Here is a 19223-nt window from a genome sequence, read left to right on the forward strand (position 1 = left end):
TTGTAAATTGACACAAAGATATATTCATTATTTGAATTCACAAGAAAAAACAATCGTCAAATATTGCTAATCGAAATCCGTAAAATTGTGTATTTCCCCACGCCACAGACGTCAAGACACGTCAGCTAGTGATGGGTAGGTAAGGTAACTTATATTCCAAATTTATGAAATATTTTATTGAAAGTAGCTTACTATTACTTTGACAATTACTTTTTACTGACAAATATTCGTATCTGAATATTCCTAATGTATAATATTTAAAAAAATGTGGAAAAGAACTTATAATTGATATCCTTAAATCGATAGTTTACTGTCCACTCTCGCGCATCCCTATGTAAGAGCTCATAGACAGTTACCTGTACGCCACAGACGGGAATGGACGTCAAGCGGTGACGTCATTAGCGCTACGGGAGTCTGCTAGTGCTTTACTACATTTATTATTATGATCGGTGGTAATATTAAAATTTGAAGCATTATTATTGTGCGAGGCTATATTAAAAATGGCTGACAGTCAAATGACTACTGAAGAACTCCTTCGTGTGTTAGGAAATGTAGAAGAGGATGACGAATTTTCCGAAGCAATATCTCTATACGAGGACGATTTAGAGGTAAGTTTTTTATGATCAAACTTTTCATATATAGATAGGTACGTAGTTTTTGTTTAATATTAAATGATGCGTTAGGAAAACAAAAGCGAGTATAAAATATTAAAAAGGTAAATGGTTCCGTCTATTACTTTTAACGATACAAATTATTATACCTACTTACATTTATTTTGTATATTTTCTCTTTTAATTCCATTTCGAATTTAGCTAAAAAAAGTAGGTATACTTATACAAAGTAAGTAGGTACACTAATAAATATGAAACCGGCACCTAAGGCACAGTAAAAAGGGGAATATGCATGTATTTTTTTTTTCATTTAGAACAATGAATACTGTCAACTCAAAAAAATTACAAAAACTAAGTTTAACTATTGCTTGTTTCAAACACATCTGATATGGTAGGTATGTACATTTTAGTAGGTATATGTTTATTGTAACACAGAAACCGCTACCTAAGCCGTGGGGAGGCAGCTGACACGTTTTATTATTTTTATTTTAATCATGTTATAATAGTTATTTATTGAGTTGGACTAGAGAGCTTGTAATGAGCGATAACTATAACAAGTATAAGTACCTATTTGTAAATAAATTTAGCCAAAATATTATATTATGTGCCTCTGTTGTCGTAAATAGTAATAAGCACTTCGCTTTTGTTTACAGTCTATCACAGATCGTCAAGAACAAGTCGATGACTCACCTGTTTTGCCCTCAACATCTCACACTACTCAAGAAACACCTGACAACAATTGGGCCTCGACATCTGCATCAGCATCAACATCCCGCCGTGACCCCCGTCGAAGACAAACGGAGCCGTCCTACCAGTGGACTTCAGTACCACACGTGCCTGCATTAACTAGCTTTGATGAGTTTACGTCAGGTCTCCATTTAGAAGTAACAGAAAATATTACTGAATTCGATATATTTCAAAAATTTTTAGATTTAGACTTTATGTCGTTCATTGTAGATATGACAAATTTATTTCACTCACGCTTTGTACTAAACGTAGACCTTCGTATGCATTCTCGCCTACAACGGTGGCACGATGTATCCATTCCAGAATTGTACATATTTTTTGCTTTATTAATGTTAATGACTCGAAATCGACATTTGACTTTAGAAGAGCACTGGAGTACGGATGTGTTGTTATCATCGCCGATTTTTTCCAAACTAATGCCTAGAAATCGCTTTTGCACAATTCTAAGCATGCTACATTTTTCTCGGCATAGTGAAGAGACTAACGTATTATCAAAAGTCGACACTTGCATTAATCACGCTAGGGAAAAGTATAAAAAGCTTATGACACCCTATAAAAATCTGTGCATAGACGAGAGCATCGTTCCCTTCAAGGGGCGATTATCAATAAGGCAATATTTGCCAAAGAAAAGGAATCGTTTTGGAATAAAGTTATTTGTTATGTGTGATGTACAAACCGGCATTATCATAGATTTTATTGTTTACTGTGGCGCAGCTACTGAAATAATAGATCCTTGTAATTTAGGTGTCGGAGGCGCTGTTGTTTCAACTTTAATTAGGGATTTTTTCGGTTCAAATCGTCATTTATATGTTGACAACTGGTACACTAGCCCGGTATTGTTGGATTACCTGCACAGGAATAATATATACGCGTGTGGTACTGTAAAAAAAAACAGAGTCGGTATGCCACGCTTTAATAATACTATTAAGCGTGGTGAAATCCAAGCTAAATATTGTCCTCCAATGACAGCTCTAAAATGGCGAGACAAAAAAGATATATTTATTTTGTCAACAATTCATAGTGATATCATGGCGCCATCGTTGAAAGAGGATAGAGCGACGGGGCTACCAGTTATGAAGCCACAAGCAGTTTTGGACTATTCCAAAAATATGGGAAGCGTTGATACGGCTGACATGTTACTGTCTTCAATACAGTGCATTAGAAAAACCATAAAATGGTATAAAAAGTTGTTTCTCCACATAATTGATATGCACGTATTAAATTCTTTTTTCTGTTATAAGGAAATAAATAACATGCCAAATTTACATTTTGCAAAATTTCATCTGTCTCTTATTCGCCAAATTATAGAAAATTTTCATAGTCACAATACACTACCTCAGTCCATAAGCAGTAGTCATAACCCACTTCGTATACTGTCGAAAAATAACAATGATCACATGCCGACCCTTATGGGCAAATACCGACGTTGTAGACAATGCGCAGTTATAAAAAAAAGAAAAGAAACAAAGTACGCTTGTAAAATATGCAAGGTCTATTTGTGTGCTGCGCCATGTTTTGAAAAATATCACTCGAGTGATAATTGACCAATGTACTTTTTGTAGTAAAAAGTACATTTGTAAAATATCACTGTTAATTTAAATAATGGTGTTGATTTTTTTTCATATGATTTTTTTATTTATAAATGACAACTTTTTCAATACTTTTTTATATTTTTATTTTAAGTTTGTAGGTATATTACAAAATTGTATGTTTATATCAATGTTACATTTTATATTTACCAATGTTTTGTTGATTTGCTGTGATATTTAAAGACCAATTACGTAAGTAAATATTAAGTATATTATAAAAACCTTTGTTTTAATTATTATAATTTTGAAGAGTTTTTGATTTTGCTGTGATATTTTAAGACTAATTAACAATTACGTAGGTGCATATTATAATTATTATTAAAACCGTTTTAAGTATTATAATTTTGAAGAGTTGTTGACTTTATTGTGATATTTTAAGACTAATGATGTTTGTATACTTATCTACTCAATTATAAAAACTGTCGTCATATAGGATGTAAGGGACACCGATGCGAAAACGCTTACCACATACTCAGTCCATCAACCCGAACAACAGAAAATTGTCGTCAGCAATTTAAAAAAAAACAGCTGTCCCATAAATTTTGACCATAAATGTTGTTTTGCAGTTTTGTAGGGAAAAGCTGTTTTTTTTTTTAAATTTATTATGTGGGGTTCAGAATTATTATGGACTGAGTATGTGGTAAGCGTTTTCGCGTTGGTGTTACACCCTGTATAATTTACAATATTACAGTATAATATTAAGGTGAAGACTCAGTTGTAGCCCGCGAAATTCAAATTTTCTACGTTTTTTGTAATTTGCCGGACAATGTCAGTCTATTTATTAACCAAAATATGATTCGCGAGCGTAACACGTACGCATTTAAAGAATTAAAATCATAAATACAACCCTCCTAGTTCTTAAGCCCAATGATAGTCCGATTCATGAAAATATTATGAATCGGACCATCATTGGGTTAAGAAGGTTGTTTTGAAGATTCTAATGTTATAATCATATAAAGGCATACGTGTTACGATCGCGAATCATATTTTGGTAAATATATATCCTAACACTGACCGGCAAATTACAAAAAAACAAAGAAAATTTGAATTTCGCGGGCTACCCTGACGTTATCACCTTAAGTGTTTTGATTACCTGTGACTAGTTTCGACGCTGAGGTCGTGCTGGCACAAAACAGTATCCATAGAGATTAGCACTCACTACTGATGCTTTATTTTTTTAAATAATATTATTAGTAATTCCGAGAATAACACAATTAAAAGACTGATTATTTACTTGTATTTTTTTTTCGTTTACTAACTAGTTTAATTTCAGATTCAGGAAAATCTTAATTGAATGAAACTTATTGCATACTAGCTTACATCTGCAGCAGATCCTTTCCATAAATTATATTATGTAGTGATTTCATTCGTTCATTATATTTTTTTCATTTTGGTTGGCAACACTAAAAAAGAATACTAGAAAAGTTTTGATCATAGAGTAATCATAAAGTAGGTAGTTGCCGTAATTACAAGTTACGACAAGTTAAAAAGTTTGTTAAGTTTATAAAAGTGATAATTATGTCTTCTCCTGAGGATATAGCTGGACCTTCCTCACCAAGCATAATAAGTGACCTAAGTCGCAAAAGGAAGGCATCTTCAAATGAAGAAACGACAAAGAAAACTATAAAAATACAAGTTTCTGCAGAAGATATAACGAGTGCAAACACTTATCAACGGAGCGTATGGGACGCAAATGAATTAAGGTGTGACGTTTCTAATTTACCTCCGTTGGATTTTGCCCAACCAGGACCTAGCGACCCACGAAATGCGGCGTTCGCAAGACTGGTCGCTTTTGAATTGGATCGAGTGCCAGAAGAAAAACGGTCAGTCACATATGTCAATATACTGAACGTAATAAGAAAAGTAAGACAGCAAAAGGACTTGGATGACATAAGTTTGCCAAGTTTCGAAGAATCCGACTAATAATTATATGTAAAATGATTAAATTGTTTTAAATAATAAAATATTATTATTTTTTATGTACCACAATATCACATGATCACATCCCTACTCGCATGCGAGAAAGTTGTCAAAAGTCGTGCCAGCCACGCCAGAGACGTGTCTTCACGTCGGCGGATGACGTCACGAACCAGATTAGTGATGTACCTTATTATTGATTTATTCGTTTGTAGTTCTAATGTTTGCTTTTAGGTTGCTTAGAACTTAGTAACTGCTGTTTAATGATAGTATGATACCAAATAGGGTCAAGTTAAATAAAAGACCAATGCAACGAATAATATTTATTTAAAAAATATAGAACGAAAAGCACGGATTCATTGGTTATCGATAACTTTTCGTTAAGATGTTGGAATCACTATTTTTTTTTGTAGGTTTTTGTACTGAATTTGTGGCTTGGCGTAGAAGGGGCGCCGATGTGTTTACGCTCTGGCGTTCAAAAGGTTAACGAGAAAACAAATAACATAATTAGTGCTTTTAAAAGTACTGGCATTGCACCATTTAACCCCGATAAAGTTATTTTAAAAATACCGGATACAAATAAAACAACGATGACGTATACTGTCGATGAAGCACTATTAGATTGGTTGAAAGAGACACGTAAAGCAGATCCTAATAAGAAAGTACGAAATAAAAAACTAAATGTCCCACCGGGCAAATCGGTATGTACAACGGACTTTGAAAACTTAAATATTCTTCCAAAAAAAGTAGGAACATATAAAATACAAAGAAAGACGAATTCCAACACTATGCAATTAAATCCTGACTTATTACTGCAGCCACCTTTGATGCTTATAAATCCCGATAGCCTCAAAACGTTGTGTCTCAGAAGCGTTAACAATCATTTGGTTCAGTTAGAGCAATACCAGTACCCAGGTGAACAAACTTTGCAAGTATCTGACGTTCATAATTTGTGCGATATTTAAAAAAATTACAATGCAAATATGCGATTCATAAATGAAATACCAAACTGCCTACAAACCAACAAGCCTAAAATTATAATTACCTCGGATATCACTATAAAACCAGGAGAGTTTACAAAACATCAACAGATCAAGCAAGGAAACATCAATATCAAACAGAAAAAATGTAAAATTACGCGTTCCGCCATACATATGAAATTAATTCCAGCAAGAAAAGAAACACTAACCAAAAGAAGAAAAGTTTTTGAAGATATTACAGAAGAAATCAAAGCATTACACACACACAAGTCATTAGTAAAGTTAGCAAAAAACCTAAAGAAGAAAATATGAAAAGAAGATTAATAAAAAAAGAAACTAATAAAGCAAAACAGAAGAAGCAAAAATGCAAATCTATGAAACAAAAGAAGAAATATAATAGTAGTGAATCTAGCTTTACTTCTGACACTGAAATATCTTATGCTGATACGGAAGATTCAGAATATGAAACAATGGACGATATCATCACAAGCCAGCAAGAAGAAGAAAATATTGAACCATCTATACCCTACGGCATTTCCGACATTAAATATCTCACAGAGGATGATAAAAAGTTAGAAAACGACTCATGGATTTTGGCTAAATTTACAACAAAAAAAAGCATGAAGCATTTCGTTGGTAAGGTAATATCAATAAAAGATAACATTCCTGAAGTCAAATTTGTGAGAAAAAAGAAGGAATCTAAATTTGATGGAGGATTAGTATTCAGCTATCCAAGAGTAGATGATATTTGCACCATGCAACATTTAGATGATGTTATTATGAAATTGCCCGAACCAAATATTTCTCGACGCGGCGAAATCATATTTAATATCGATTTGAGTAATTATAACGTACAGTAGGTAAAAAAGATGCTTGTGTAACACATCATTTTTTTTAGTACCTACTACATTCTAACTGAGTGATTGAGATTGATTTATGTTTTTAACCTGATTTAATAACTGAAACCAAATAATCGTGCCATTTTTTGTTTATCTATAGTTATTGTTACATAAATGTTGCTTTGTAGTAACGGTCGATTAAGTAAATACTAAATAGGTAGGTATTCTGTTAAAATCGATCGTTTTTAACAGTTTAAGAAACGGTAATTATTGAAGATTCTTTTAAATCTTACTAATTAGGTACTGATTTAATAAAAAGTCTGATATTAGTATATAAGATATAATATTTGTAAGTACCTACATAGCAAATAAGTAATGATGCTAAATTGCCTTCAATTTTCTATGAATGTTTGTTTTTATCTTTTATACTTTTAAAAATAAATAAATAATTGTATACATTATTTTCCTTTAAAATGTCCCCTCCTTGAAATGCAGTAAAATAACAATTGTTTGGCAGCCCTAACATCGTTATAACAAATGTATGGAACAACTTCAAACTGCTCCCTATCTTCGCCTACTGTACTCATTTTTTAAAAAAAGGATTCTATTAAAATGAATGTAAGGTATATATTAGTCTGTCACTTATTAAATTGTTTGGATCAGATGTACTTCACAGAATTTTATATAATTATCTATAATTCGATACCTTACGACGATGTAGGCGAAGTTAGGGAAACTCATCCATACTTCGCCTATCACGTTTGAAGCCAAATTTTAGCCAATTCACAACCAAATTTAAGACTTATTTTCTTTACAATAGTAACCAAAGTGCAATAAAATATTTTTTCTGCCTTAGTGATTCAAAATATTTTCGAATTAAAAAGTAGTGTTGAAAAATGAGTCAAAACCCAGGCGAAGTTACGGGTTTCGACGGTATATATCCAATAATAATATTTATCATACCTTGTGTTTAAAATTTTTGAAACGTTTTTTTCGTTTCTTGTAAAATCATGTTCTGGTAGATAAAGGTTCTTGTCACTTCATCGTCGATATTCTTTTACAAGTATAGTAATGCACACATTATATGAGATATGGCTTGCTTGTACTTTATACTTTATTTGTAGTTAGGTATAATATGTGTAAAATCTGCCAAGTACCACTGTGTGCAGCACCTTGTTTCGATGATTTTCACCAATAAAAAATATTTTTCTTAGTTATAGGGTGGTTTTATTAATTTCTGAAATTCATTTACAAGAGTAGTCTAACCCTTAAAAGCTGCATAAATTAAGTGTAGGACAGAGGCCACATACTGACCACATGTCTGCATTGGCAACGGGCAGCGGTCATAATATATAGAGACCACAGGGGTTTTTTTTTTCAGGAAAAGGAAAAAAGATCAAGAAATTATGTTCGTTACAACCCTGTAATCTAGCAAATCAGCATTCAAAAGAAAAAAAATGGCTAGGCCTGGGTAAGGGTTAAAATTGATCTCGCATAAATTGTTTTTTTTTCAATTATGACAGTCTTGCAATAAACAAGCCAAATAATCATTCAAGATTTCAAGTCTTGTTTGTTTATTAATTTATGATTATGTGTATAGCACTAAATTGCAATAGTCAGGATTACTTTTTAAATGAAGCTCCTCAAGTCTTCGTATTTTTAAAAAATTAATAAGGAAATAAAGAGCAGTTGAAAAACAAGAGGTCAGTCATTAACAGCATAATTCTGTGCAGTTAGTCACTAGTATCACTATTTTAACGCACCTGTCATAGACCTTCTGGACATGAAAACAATGATTTCAATTTAGAATAATCTTCCAATTGAATCTACTTTAATAGCAAAGAGACCAAAGAAGAACAACGAACCTCATGATACAAGGCCAACATTATTCTCAATAATAATTTTATCATTTTAGACAATTCTATTTTCAAGTGAGTAGAACAAAACTGCAGTAGCTATCTTATCCACACCACTGACCACAACCGGAAGTTGGCTTGTTCATCATTATAATTTAACAAAACCACATATTTAGGTCTGCATGACTTTTTGTAACATAGTTGGTTGTCTGAGCACAAAAAAACTGGATATTTTACGAATAAGTTATTCGCTTTTCATGTCCACAACAATAGTAAATGACAGTAAAAGAACACAACGTACCACAAGAGAGTTTGTGAAGACTTGCAGCTTTCTAAACTTTTTTTGATCTCAAGAAAGATCAAATTACAACATAGACCCAACAACCATGATAATTGCTAATCATATAAAAAATATCGATTCCCGATGCGACAGGAGCGGCAATGGAGAGCACCTACAAAAAACTTTCGAATCCGAAATCACCACGACTTTACACCCAAACCACCACATGACAAAAGGCTGACAATTTTCTTTCACAATCCCTTAATTAGTACTCACAGAATGCTTAAATTTTTTTATGACACAGTATTCAGCAAGTCTGTAATTAAAGAATTCCAATAAATGGGCGAGTTGTGACAAGTGCCAATAATTATTTTTTTAATTGCTTGCGACGATTAACCTTGTTCGAAACCAGAATCAGCATTGAACAAAAAACAACACGATATATTACCTCATTAAAATGATACAATAAATTATTTAATAAATAACAATGGCAGACACTTAGCGTTCGGATCCAAGAATTGTGCTTTTAAAATCAGCACATAGATTTAAAAACACTGATACATTTCACGCACCAAACACCAACATTACAAAGGGCTGACGAAGCGGTGGCTCAAAATTTAAGACCCTATAAAGAGGCGAGAGAAAACTATACATAATATGATGCTATTTTACCTAAAGAAGAAAATAGGCAATGGGACTGCGGGCCGTGACTCGTGAGCTTTTGAAATTGAAGCGAAGCTTAGATAAAGAATCACATAGATTTGACATGCGCGTTCACCCGTAAGGGACAGCAATAAAAGTACATGCAAAAACAATGTTACCATGATACGTGACATTTTCCCCCAAAAATAATTTTATTCATCGTCGTCTTTAAATTTGAATTCATGGCATGAGACCATAAAATTCCAACGAAAATTGACACACGGGGAAAGACGTAGGTAGCAGTAAAAAACAAGAATAGTTTTAATTTTTTATTGTCCTTTAAATAATACAAGTTTGGTATAGAGATTTCGGATATTTTTTTCTTTTTTTGGTATATTTTTAGTAAAATAATATAGTCTTACATTCAAATACTTTTTACATATTGCTTTAATTAATAATACGTAATGGTGGTTAGTTCTAAAATGCTCATTATTATTAAGGTGATCATTAAAAAAATTATGTCCCACACATTTTTTTAAGCACTGCTGCAGAAGAAAATTAAGCATATCCTTATTGTTTAACATATTAAATTTCTTAAAAATTTGTTCTGATATTTCACAAAGCTTTACTACTGATATTGATGGGTAATGTAGACCACCCTTGTCTTTTTTGTACTGAAGAGTGGTTTTCTCTTTATTATCAGATATTAAAAAGGACACACACTCTTCACAGGTTAGTTGTGTTTTTAATGATTTTACAACAAAACCGGCTATGTACACGATTATTGATTTTGAAAATTCTGTTAAAATTGTGGGATTAGCAATATAATCATGATCTTCTGGAATAATGTTCGTCTCCAAAGGGGACATCTCCTGGAGAACTTTCTCATCGTCAATTAATTTGTTACGGTCGGTAGTACAATTAATGGCAATTACAGGATTGGCAATTTCATTATTATGTTGGGAAGTATTGGGAATAACACTCTGTTGCTGATCCTGAAATAAAAATAAAAAACAAAATAGCGCGATAAATATAAGTCCCTAACAGATTCCGCGGCAGAAATTCGCCACGCACAACAATCGCCGCCAAGTCGCCAGACAATTATTATGCGTGCCCAGGGTGCACCGGCCCAGTGACTGCTCTTCCCCCCGGACGTATCCGTAAAGGACCAGCAGCCACCAGGCACGCGAGGAGGTTTTCTGCCTGGCACCCCAAAAAACCCCTTGCTTGACATAAATTACAAATAAAGATAATAAGTTTCACCCAGTACACATTACTGTATACAGTGTGACTGTTCGGTATTGAATCCTACATTCCACACATTTTTTTCTTGTGGATGGTATTTATTAGCCTGATCAACCAAAAAATAACTTATTACAGAAGTTTTTGCTGTAAAAAGATTTACCATTAACATTGTGCCGTGTTGAAATTTATCAACTTCAGCTTCATTCTGTAAGAAAGATACATTATAATTAACTTGATTTACAAAACTAAAGTACAAAAAGAAGTTTTGAATGTATCAAGCTTACATGTATAAACAACTTTGGAACTGCAAACTTATCTAAATAAACTCTATGTGCAGTTTTGCGAAATAAATTAGTCTCAAAATGGTTCGAACAAACGCGAGAGTATGAGTTAGGCTGCCAATTTTGCCGCCCAGTAGCCTTTATTCACATGGCTCGAACAATCTCATCTTTAGGAAACCTGAGAAAGGCAAGATTTGGATACAAGTGAAAAATTATGCTAAATTGTGAAATAAAGCATCATCTAAAGTCACATTTTATCAGAAACAAATTATTACCTTACATTTACTTATTTAAATAACAGAACCCAATAAGCTATATATTTTGTTGACTTCAAAACAAAAGGCTAAGCCGATGTTGATGATTTGAAAACAAAAATATTTTCCCACGAAAGTGGGTAATTTATTTGAAATTTAAGTGGTATCCCTAAAATGGTTGAAACCCGGCTAAATTGAAATGTCGCATAAAATCATCACTGACGTGGACTCTGATGACATTCTGTAATAGTCGGTTAATACAAAAAAAAACACGAATTTGTTGATTCGATTTTGTAATGATGGAACGTATTTCCCATGCAATTGAGAACACTAGTGATTATAACTAACCATATTTACTATTTGAACACGTAATTACTTCAGTATAAAGGTTTAATTTTCAACTTACATATGAAAGGTTATGTTTTCAATTTTTCTTTCAGTGCGGCTTTTACAGCCTAAAACATAACACTGCACCATGATAATACTAGTGATGGAATATTCCTAGATTAAAAACTTGTGTTTTATATAAGATTAACGAACTAATTTCAATTGAAAACTCAAGAATTCTCAGCAGCACAAACTAAAACATCGCCATGACGTCACACAATGTTTAACTCATCTTAATCAAGTCAAACAAAAAAAAGCAGGGACGGTGAAAGGGACAAAAAATAATATATGCGTCTCTTTTGCACTTAGCAGAATCTTGGATTATTTGTCTCGTTCGTTATGTCTATGGTAAGATGAGTGTCACATCTATGTAATTCTAAATCTATGAAGCGAAGTGAGCCCAAAGTAGTCTATAGTCTACAACCACCAACCACAGATTATACAATAGAGTAAAAGAGTATGGCATAAACTGAGTTCTGAGTTGGTAAATAAATTATTACCTAATTATCAAAACATAGTAGAGACTATGTAGTTATCATAATATAGTTTTATTATAGCAAACCAATTATCAATAGAAAAGAACGATGTCTATATTTTAAATATTGTTTCAGAAACATAATAAAGTAGTTTATTTTTTAACTGGCCACATTTAAATCACCCTCAAACTGTTTACAGTGTGGCGATTTTTTTAAACATTTCTTTCATGTTATTTATAAAATATATTTAGTGTCTAAAAATGCTTATAGTAATATATTTTGCGTTATTATTAAATTTTCAAACTTTTCCATGCAAGCAAAAATATCTTTAAGAAATACAAAAACAATAAATTTAATCATTCCGTATAGATTTAATACACACCAAGTTTATTAATAGTTTACCATAATTTTATGTTTATTGCTGGCCATAAGGTCGTTGGTGCAGTCATTAAGCTGCGACGCTAATTGACATTCATCTTGATTACGAACACTTATTTCAACACAACGATCCAAATTTTTCTCTAACTTTTTCATGAGCTTGGTATCCTTGGAATAGAATTTGCTCACAAGTGATAGTAAGTTATCTGAAAATTAAAGATTTTGTAGCGTGAGGCAACTCACTTATTAAAATACAAACATTTATTTAATCTTAATCTTTGCCCGTTAAGTACCAGGTGACGTAGCGTTAACATAAACAAAATACAAGACGCTAAACTCTGTCTCAAACCTTAACCAGTCATTGAATAAACCCCAACCAGTGAAACGCATTTTCATTTCCAACCTTCTATTAAATCACCACACATCCACCAACCAAGTTGTGACCATCGGCATAATTTATTGTTTAACTTATTAAAGAACTAAATACTTCTTGGAAATCAAAATTTCTAAAAGTAAGTACCTAAGTAAATTGAGAGTGGCTACTGACTATTTCGTCACTGGAAGTTCAAGAAACAAGATCCCCCACTTAATAATATATTTAACAAAAGTAAAAAGAGTAGGTACGATAATAAATAACTTTTTTATTTAACAATACAAAGTTACGCACAGTAGCCAACATCATCGTTTGCTAGTTTGTGAGTATCTATTTGGTATCTACTATTAGATCACCTACTCGGTGGTTTTGTATCTTCCCCTCTCACCTTTTACAAGGCGAAGATAGACGACGAGGATTTACAAATATCGCTTAATTAACTCTGTGACCAATAAAATGCTAGAAAAATACCTTTATTAATTTTCATGTTTTCTATAACACCGTTGCGTTTCAAAACACAAGCAATGAGACATTCTCCATGAACTGGTGATTCGGTTTTCGGAGAAAGACGTTTGATCGGTCTTTTGTCATTGGCTTGAACTTCTCTTAGACATTCAGTCATGTTTCTTTTAAACTGGTCGACATGGTCAGCGACTTCCTTTGGAAAAGGTTTGTACGACCAATCAGGTTCTTTTTCTTCCTCAACTTTATTTGGAGTCGCTGTAATATTACGTCACATTAAGCAGTTAAGTATAATTTTCACACCCATGGGACCCTCTGGTGCTAAACTGCTGTTCTTTGGTAAGTCGGATAATTAATAATAACGGGTCATGTAATTAAAAATAGTATAATTCTGAATCCGCGTCACGGGATACGACTCAATGAAACCAGTTGAGCAATAGGCAATTTTTTTGCAAGTTTACCTTTACCTGATATTGGGTAGATTTTGCAATCCAATTTGTATGGATTGTTTTGTAGGAAAAAGTAACGATTTAAGGGCCTTAGTTTATGTAAAGGCCAATTTGATAGAGTCAACGAATTCATAGGTAGTATTCGTGTTATGATCATCATCATCTCGTTAAGCTCGACTGCAGGATGAGATGATGATGCCGATCTGCTGCTTAACTCTTCCAATCTCTGTCCGCCATTTGGCCAAAAGGCTAGAGGCCAAAGATTTACACGTTAAAATATACAACTTACATTTTGAACCACGACCTCGTTTCTCCAGTTTTAAATTTCGAGTTATTATCGTGTCTTTATCAATCGGCTTATTACTATTATCGTGAACAGCATCAATGCCCATCATTCTATTTTTCTCCGGTACCTCATCTTGGTTTTTCACATCACAGCTACACGAATAAATAGCTGACAATATTATAAGTGATTGCCAGAGCATTTCGATTTACTTCATGCAGCGGTTAAGTCAGTAATGTGTGGAGAAAGGTGTGCTCACACTATTGCAATGTAATTGATTGTTAGCGAGTTCGTTAAATAAATAGCAATTATATTTTATCAACATTTGTTTTAGTGCGTAGTTTACTGTTAAACCTATAAAAGCTAGAGAACAATGAGTTTGAAAAAGATCGGCGGGTGCGGGAAGGACCTCACTGAATCTCCGCTGTCAGTCAGCTTCAGGCCCTATCTCATGAACAAAGATAGACGGTTAGACAGTTAAAATTTTCACAGATTCTGATGATACAGGTATTTGTCCTGCTATCTATCGAGCTCGATCGATTAATTATTGACGTATCGTCCATAAATTTATTGGTGGGTATCCACAAATTCACTTGTTGCCCTAATACTGGGGCCACACTAGTCGTAAACGTGAATGTCCATTATTAACGCAATAATTATTGCGTTTGATGTGCCGCCACTTGAGCTATCGCCTAACGATAAACGTTAATGTTGATGCGTTGGGTACTGGTTACACTTACGGCTAACGTCCATAATCGCAATAATTAATGGCATTTCCCTATAGTAGGCCCCAGTATAATGGATTGCAGCCTAGTTGTCCGGAATCCTGTGTCGCAAGTCCGAGTCAAAGTTGAACGAGGAAGGCTATACTATACCCTATCTGTTCTGCGATGAAGCTTGGTTTGGACTGCTTGCTGACAAGAGACAGAAAAGCATGAACATGGTTCGAAACTAATGTCCAATTATCTTATCAAGCCTGCGGTAAGATATGTCGCTCTCGCATCGGCTTATTCAGTCTGTAATAGACGAAAAGGCCGTTGATTGACTATCTGTTCTGGTAAACCTTTCGATTTTTTATTCAAAGAAGAATTCCAGGCTAAAGACGTATATCAATTTCAATGGAATTACGAACGTCTTTCTCTAGAAAGGATCTTAGGATGGACAGAGTTTAAAGGCAAATACCTAGGTACTAAACACTGGAAATAACACAAATAAAGACACTTAATTACATTCCTTTATTTTTATGATTGATTACGTTTTATTTTATTTAATATTTACAAGCGATTGGTACATTAGATTAACATCCTTCTTTGAAATGGAATAAACATGTACAAATCATTAATAGTACTCATTTTTGAACTTTTTTTTAACTAAGAGGTAGGCTTTAGAAATTGCGTGGTAATTAAAATATGGCCGGTATTATAGAGATTGCATGATCAAAACATTATTTTATGTCTTTAATAGTATTTAACAGATACAGTATCTTATTTAACAAATTTGTTTAAGAAAAGAGGTAGGTCCTTCTGTATATATAGTACCAGGTGGAGAGGCCGACGCTCTCTACACGTCGGCCTCCGAGACGAAGGAAGTCGCCGCAGTCGGTGCGTGTTGAAATGCTATGCATGCCCGCGCACCTACTAAATACGGGGACGCTGTACGGCGGTTCATCCCCCGAGGAGGTGGGTGTCCGTGAGGATTCCCCCGCCTAACTAAACAGAAAAGGTCCTTCTGTATAATTATGAGTTTTTACCGGGCTTCAAGACAGTACTATAACATGGTGATCTCAATACTTAATACAGCAATAAATATTGAGTACTAAGTAACTTGTGATGAATAAAATGTATAAAGTACATGTTTGATCTCAATGCAAAGTATTATTGACTTTTTCAACGTTATATGTACATTATTAATCATACTACGACACCAGTGACAAATGTAAGTATCTGTAATCACCAACTCCCAGTCAGTGTATGACGGGCCTATTGGTCTAGTGGTTAGCGACCCTGACTGCTATACCGGAGGTAGTGGGTTCGATTCCCGCCCAGGACAACTGTTGTGTGATGAGCATGATCATTTGTTCGGGTGTCTGGGTGTAATTTATGTATAATATGTATGTATTTAGAAATATTTAGTAAGTTTATCAGTTGTCTGGTTACCATAACACAAGCTCAGCTTAGCTTGGGATCAGATAACCGTGTGTGAGTTGTCCCAGGATATTATATTTATATCTAAAATATATTTAAAAAAAAAAAGTGTAGTCAATGTGAGGACATTTAAAAGCTGGTATTTTACAAGAGAGCGTTATAAAGGAACATTGTTTTACAATTAATTATTTTAACAGATATACAAAACTTTACTTACATTCAATTGTTTTTAACAGGACACAGACATGCTTTGAAACCTCAAAAAAAATCCTGTTCCGAAATGGGGGGAAAAAAATATCCTGCGAAAAGATTTAATCATCCTATGACCATTTTATATGGTACTCCAAATTTACATTTTGTAAAAATAGCTGCACTTTTAGAAAGATGTTACTTTCAGAGCACTAGAGGTACTTAATTTGTCCGGAGTTTGTCATAATGATCATCATAGTACAAAAAAAGGCCTATTCTCCATTTATTAAGGTACTTATTAAAAAAGAATGGTTACTAAAATCTAGGTGTGCACACTTGTTCAAAACTTTACTTAACGAATAAAAAGCGACTAAAAAGGTAACCAAATCAAGTAGATACAGCACTGATATATCAGTTGTTAATTTATTTTTCATGTGTTTGTGGAAACATACACACCAATATTGTTTACCTTTCCTGACCGTCTCGCGGGGCTTGCCACCGCTAGACATACAACAAAATCTAGAAGTAAAACTGTTGTATTCGTGCAAGTGAGATAACACTAGTCGGTGATGCGGCGTCTCGCTTCCACAAATGCGACATCCCTACTGAGATTTTAGCCCTGAACGATAAGATCAATTGAGACAAACTCTCTTGTCTAGTGACATTTAGACATATTTTACAAAGAAAACAAAATTAAGATATTTAAAATACTTATGTAGTAATATTTTTAATCTTACACCTAAGTAACACAGACGATATTATATTTTTATCTACATCATAAACGACAGTTAAATTATTTAAATATCGTTTGTACTTAATCTATTGTTAGGAAGCATATCTTCATTCAGCATGAATTATCTGTAAAAGAAAAAACAATTGATTACACGAAAATCAGTCAGGTGCATTTTTAAACAATGTTATTTACTAATACTACAGTCAGAAATACAATTTTTAATGTCATAAGTTGACTTTTTGTAGGCTTAGAATAAATGTATGTTGTGCTAGGGCTAATTGATTAGTAATCGAAGAATATAGTGCATTAATTAAGTTCAGATGTTTCAGTAATCAGCAGGCGAGGATACCCGGTGGTATCGCGGGAAATCGGGGCGGCGCGCGGCGCGGGCAGGGCACACACACGTGTGTAGCGGGGGTACCTCAGTGCGGGTGCGGGGCGGGCGTGGCGGGGGTGTCGGGGCGGCAGGCGGCGCACAGGGGCGCGGCGCGGGGCGCGGCCAGTGCGGGCAGCGCGGCGCGGGCAGGGCACACACACGTGTGTAGCGGGGGTACCTCAGTGCGGGTGCGGGGCGGGCGTGGCGGGGGTGTCGGGGCGGCAGGCGGCGCACAGGGGCGCGGCGCGGGGCGCGGCCAGTGCGGGCAGCGCGGCGCGGGCAGGGCACACACACGTGTGTAGCGGGGGTACCTCAGTGCGGGTGCGGGGCGGGCGTGGCGGGGGTGTCGGGGCGGCAGGCGGCGCACAGGGGCGCGGCGCGGGGCGCGGCCAGTGCGGGCAGCGCGGCGCGGGCAGGGCACACACACGTGTGTAGCGGGGGTACCTCAGTGCGGGTGCGGGGCGGGCGTGGCGGGGGTGTCGGGGCGGCAGGCGGCGCACAGGGGCGCGGCGCGGGGCGCGGCCAGTGCGGGCAGCGCGGCGCGGGCAGGGCACACACACGTGTGTAGCGGGGGTACCTCAGTGCGGGTGCGGGCGGGCGTGGCGGGGGTGTCGGGGCGGCAGGCGGCGCACAGGGGCGCGGCGCGGGGCGCGGCCAGTGCGGGCAGCGCGGCGCGGCAGGGCACACACACGTGTGTAGCGGGGTACCTCAGTGCGGGTGCGGGGCGGGCGTGGCGGGGTGTCGGGGCGGCAGGCGGCGCACAGGGGCGCGGCGCGGGGCGCGGCCAGTGCGGGCAGCGCGGCGCGGGCAGGGCACACACACGTGTGTAGCGGGGGTACCTCAGTGCGGGTGCGGGGCGGGCGTGGCGGGGGTGTCGGGGCGGCAGGCGGCGCACAGGGGCGCGGCGCGGGGCGCGGCCAGTGCGGGCAGCGCGGCGCGGGCAGGGCACACACACGTGTGTAGCGGGGGTACCTCAGTGCGGGTGCGGGGCGGGCGTGGCGGGGGTGTCGGGCGGCAGGCGGCGCACAGGGGCGCGGCGCGGGGCGCGGCCAGTGCGGGCAGCGCGGCGCGGGCAGGCACACACACGTGTGTAGCGGGGGTACCTCAGTGCGGGTGCGGGGCGGGCGTGGCGGGGGTGTCGGGGCGGCAGGCGGCGCACAGGGGCGCGGCGCGGGCGCGGCCAGTGCGGGCAGCGCGGCGCGGGCAGGGCACACACACGTGTGTAGCGGGGTACCTCAGTGCGGGTGCGGGGCGGGCGTGGCGGGGTGTCGGGGCGGCAGGCGGCGCACAGGGGCGCGGCGCGGGGCGCGGCCAGTGCGGGCAGCGCGGCGCGGGCGCACACACAGCGCGTGCACACGCAGCGTCCGCAGCCCCAGCAGTGGTGCTGCAATTATTGCAAGGCAAGCCTTAACTACCGTTCGTATGTACGAAGTGTGTGGGGGAATGTGCCAATATCCTTTGGAGCCACCTAAAAGATTAAATTGTTTTTTTTCTCAAATAGGTCTTCGAAGGCCCACAAACTTACAACCACTAAATACTTACCTCTAACTGGTTTTATTTACCTTTCTGCTAAAGTGATCTAGAGGGGTAGAACAGCTGCATTCGGTGACGTTCTTGATGCTCTTCCAGTCCAAGGCAACCGTCGTCACCTCTTTCTCCAAGAGTTCGAAGGTCGGTGGTATCGCGTCACCAACTTTCTGTAGATAATATAAAATAGGGATTCAGACCTCTT

The 19223-nt window shown here is 37.1% G+C and overlaps 2 protein-coding genes and 1 long non-coding RNA gene across 3 annotated transcripts; 1 reads left to right on the top strand and 2 right to left on the bottom strand.

Moving 5' to 3' along the window:
- Nucleotides 1-35: 35 nt before the first annotated feature.
- LOC113499948 (piggyBac transposable element-derived protein 4-like) lies at nt 36-2917 on the top strand. The gene is made up of 2 exons (XM_026880557.1): nt 36-608; nt 1265-2917. Exons 1-2 carry the CDS (start codon nt 501-503, stop codon nt 2900-2902), a joined length of 1746 nt encoding a protein of 581 aa, XP_026736358.1. The 5' UTR covers nt 36-500; the 3' UTR covers nt 2903-2917.
- Nucleotides 2918-9903: 6986 nt separating this feature from the next.
- On the bottom strand, nt 9904-12347 carry LOC113499950. The gene is made up of 2 exons (XR_003401156.1): nt 10991-12347; nt 9904-10911 (listed from the first exon to the last, which is right to left on the bottom strand). It is a non-coding gene; the product is annotated as an uncharacterized LOC113499950 (long non-coding RNA).
- A 108-nt stretch (nt 12348-12455) lies between these two features.
- On the bottom strand, nt 12456-16100 carry LOC113500147. Its single transcript, XM_026880844.1, has 3 exons — nt 14056-16100; nt 13327-13575; nt 12456-12688 (listed from the first exon to the last, which is right to left on the bottom strand). The coding sequence occupies exons 1-3, from the start codon at nt 14249-14251 to the stop codon at nt 12495-12497; spliced, it is 639 nt and encodes a 212-aa protein (XP_026736645.1). The 5' UTR covers nt 14252-16100; the 3' UTR covers nt 12456-12494.
- Between the last annotated feature and the right edge of the window lie 3123 nt (nt 16101-19223).

The sequence above is a fragment of the Trichoplusia ni genome, chromosome 13, assembly GCF_003590095.1.
Source record: "Trichoplusia ni isolate ovarian cell line Hi5 chromosome 13, tn1, whole genome shotgun sequence".
Taxonomy (NCBI): Eukaryota; Metazoa; Arthropoda; class Insecta; order Lepidoptera; family Noctuidae; genus Trichoplusia; species Trichoplusia ni.

What these genes read in the sequence shown, in the direction of transcription:
- LOC113499948 (XM_026880557.1), top strand. Translation starts at nt 501, where the DNA reads ATGGCTGACAGTCAAATGACTACTGAAGAACTCCTTCGTGTGTTAGGA. An exon ending in TATACGAGGACGATTTAGAG is followed by an intron (nt 609 to 1,264) that starts GTAAGTTTTTTA and finishes TTTTGTTTACAG; the next exon opens with TCTATCACAGATCGTCAAGA.
- LOC113500147 (XM_026880844.1), bottom strand. Translation starts at nt 14,251, where the DNA reads ATGCTCTGGCAATCACTTATAATATTGTCAGCTATTTATTCGTGTAGC. An exon ending in ACGAGGTCGTGGTTCAAAAT is followed by an intron (nt 13,576 to 14,055) that starts GTAAGTTGTATA and finishes GTAATATTACAG; the next exon opens with CGACTCCAAATAAAGTTGAG. An exon ending in AAACATGAAAATTAATAAAG is followed by an intron (nt 12,689 to 13,326) that starts GTATTTTTCTAG and finishes TTTAATTTTCAG; the next exon opens with ATAACTTACTATCACTTGTG.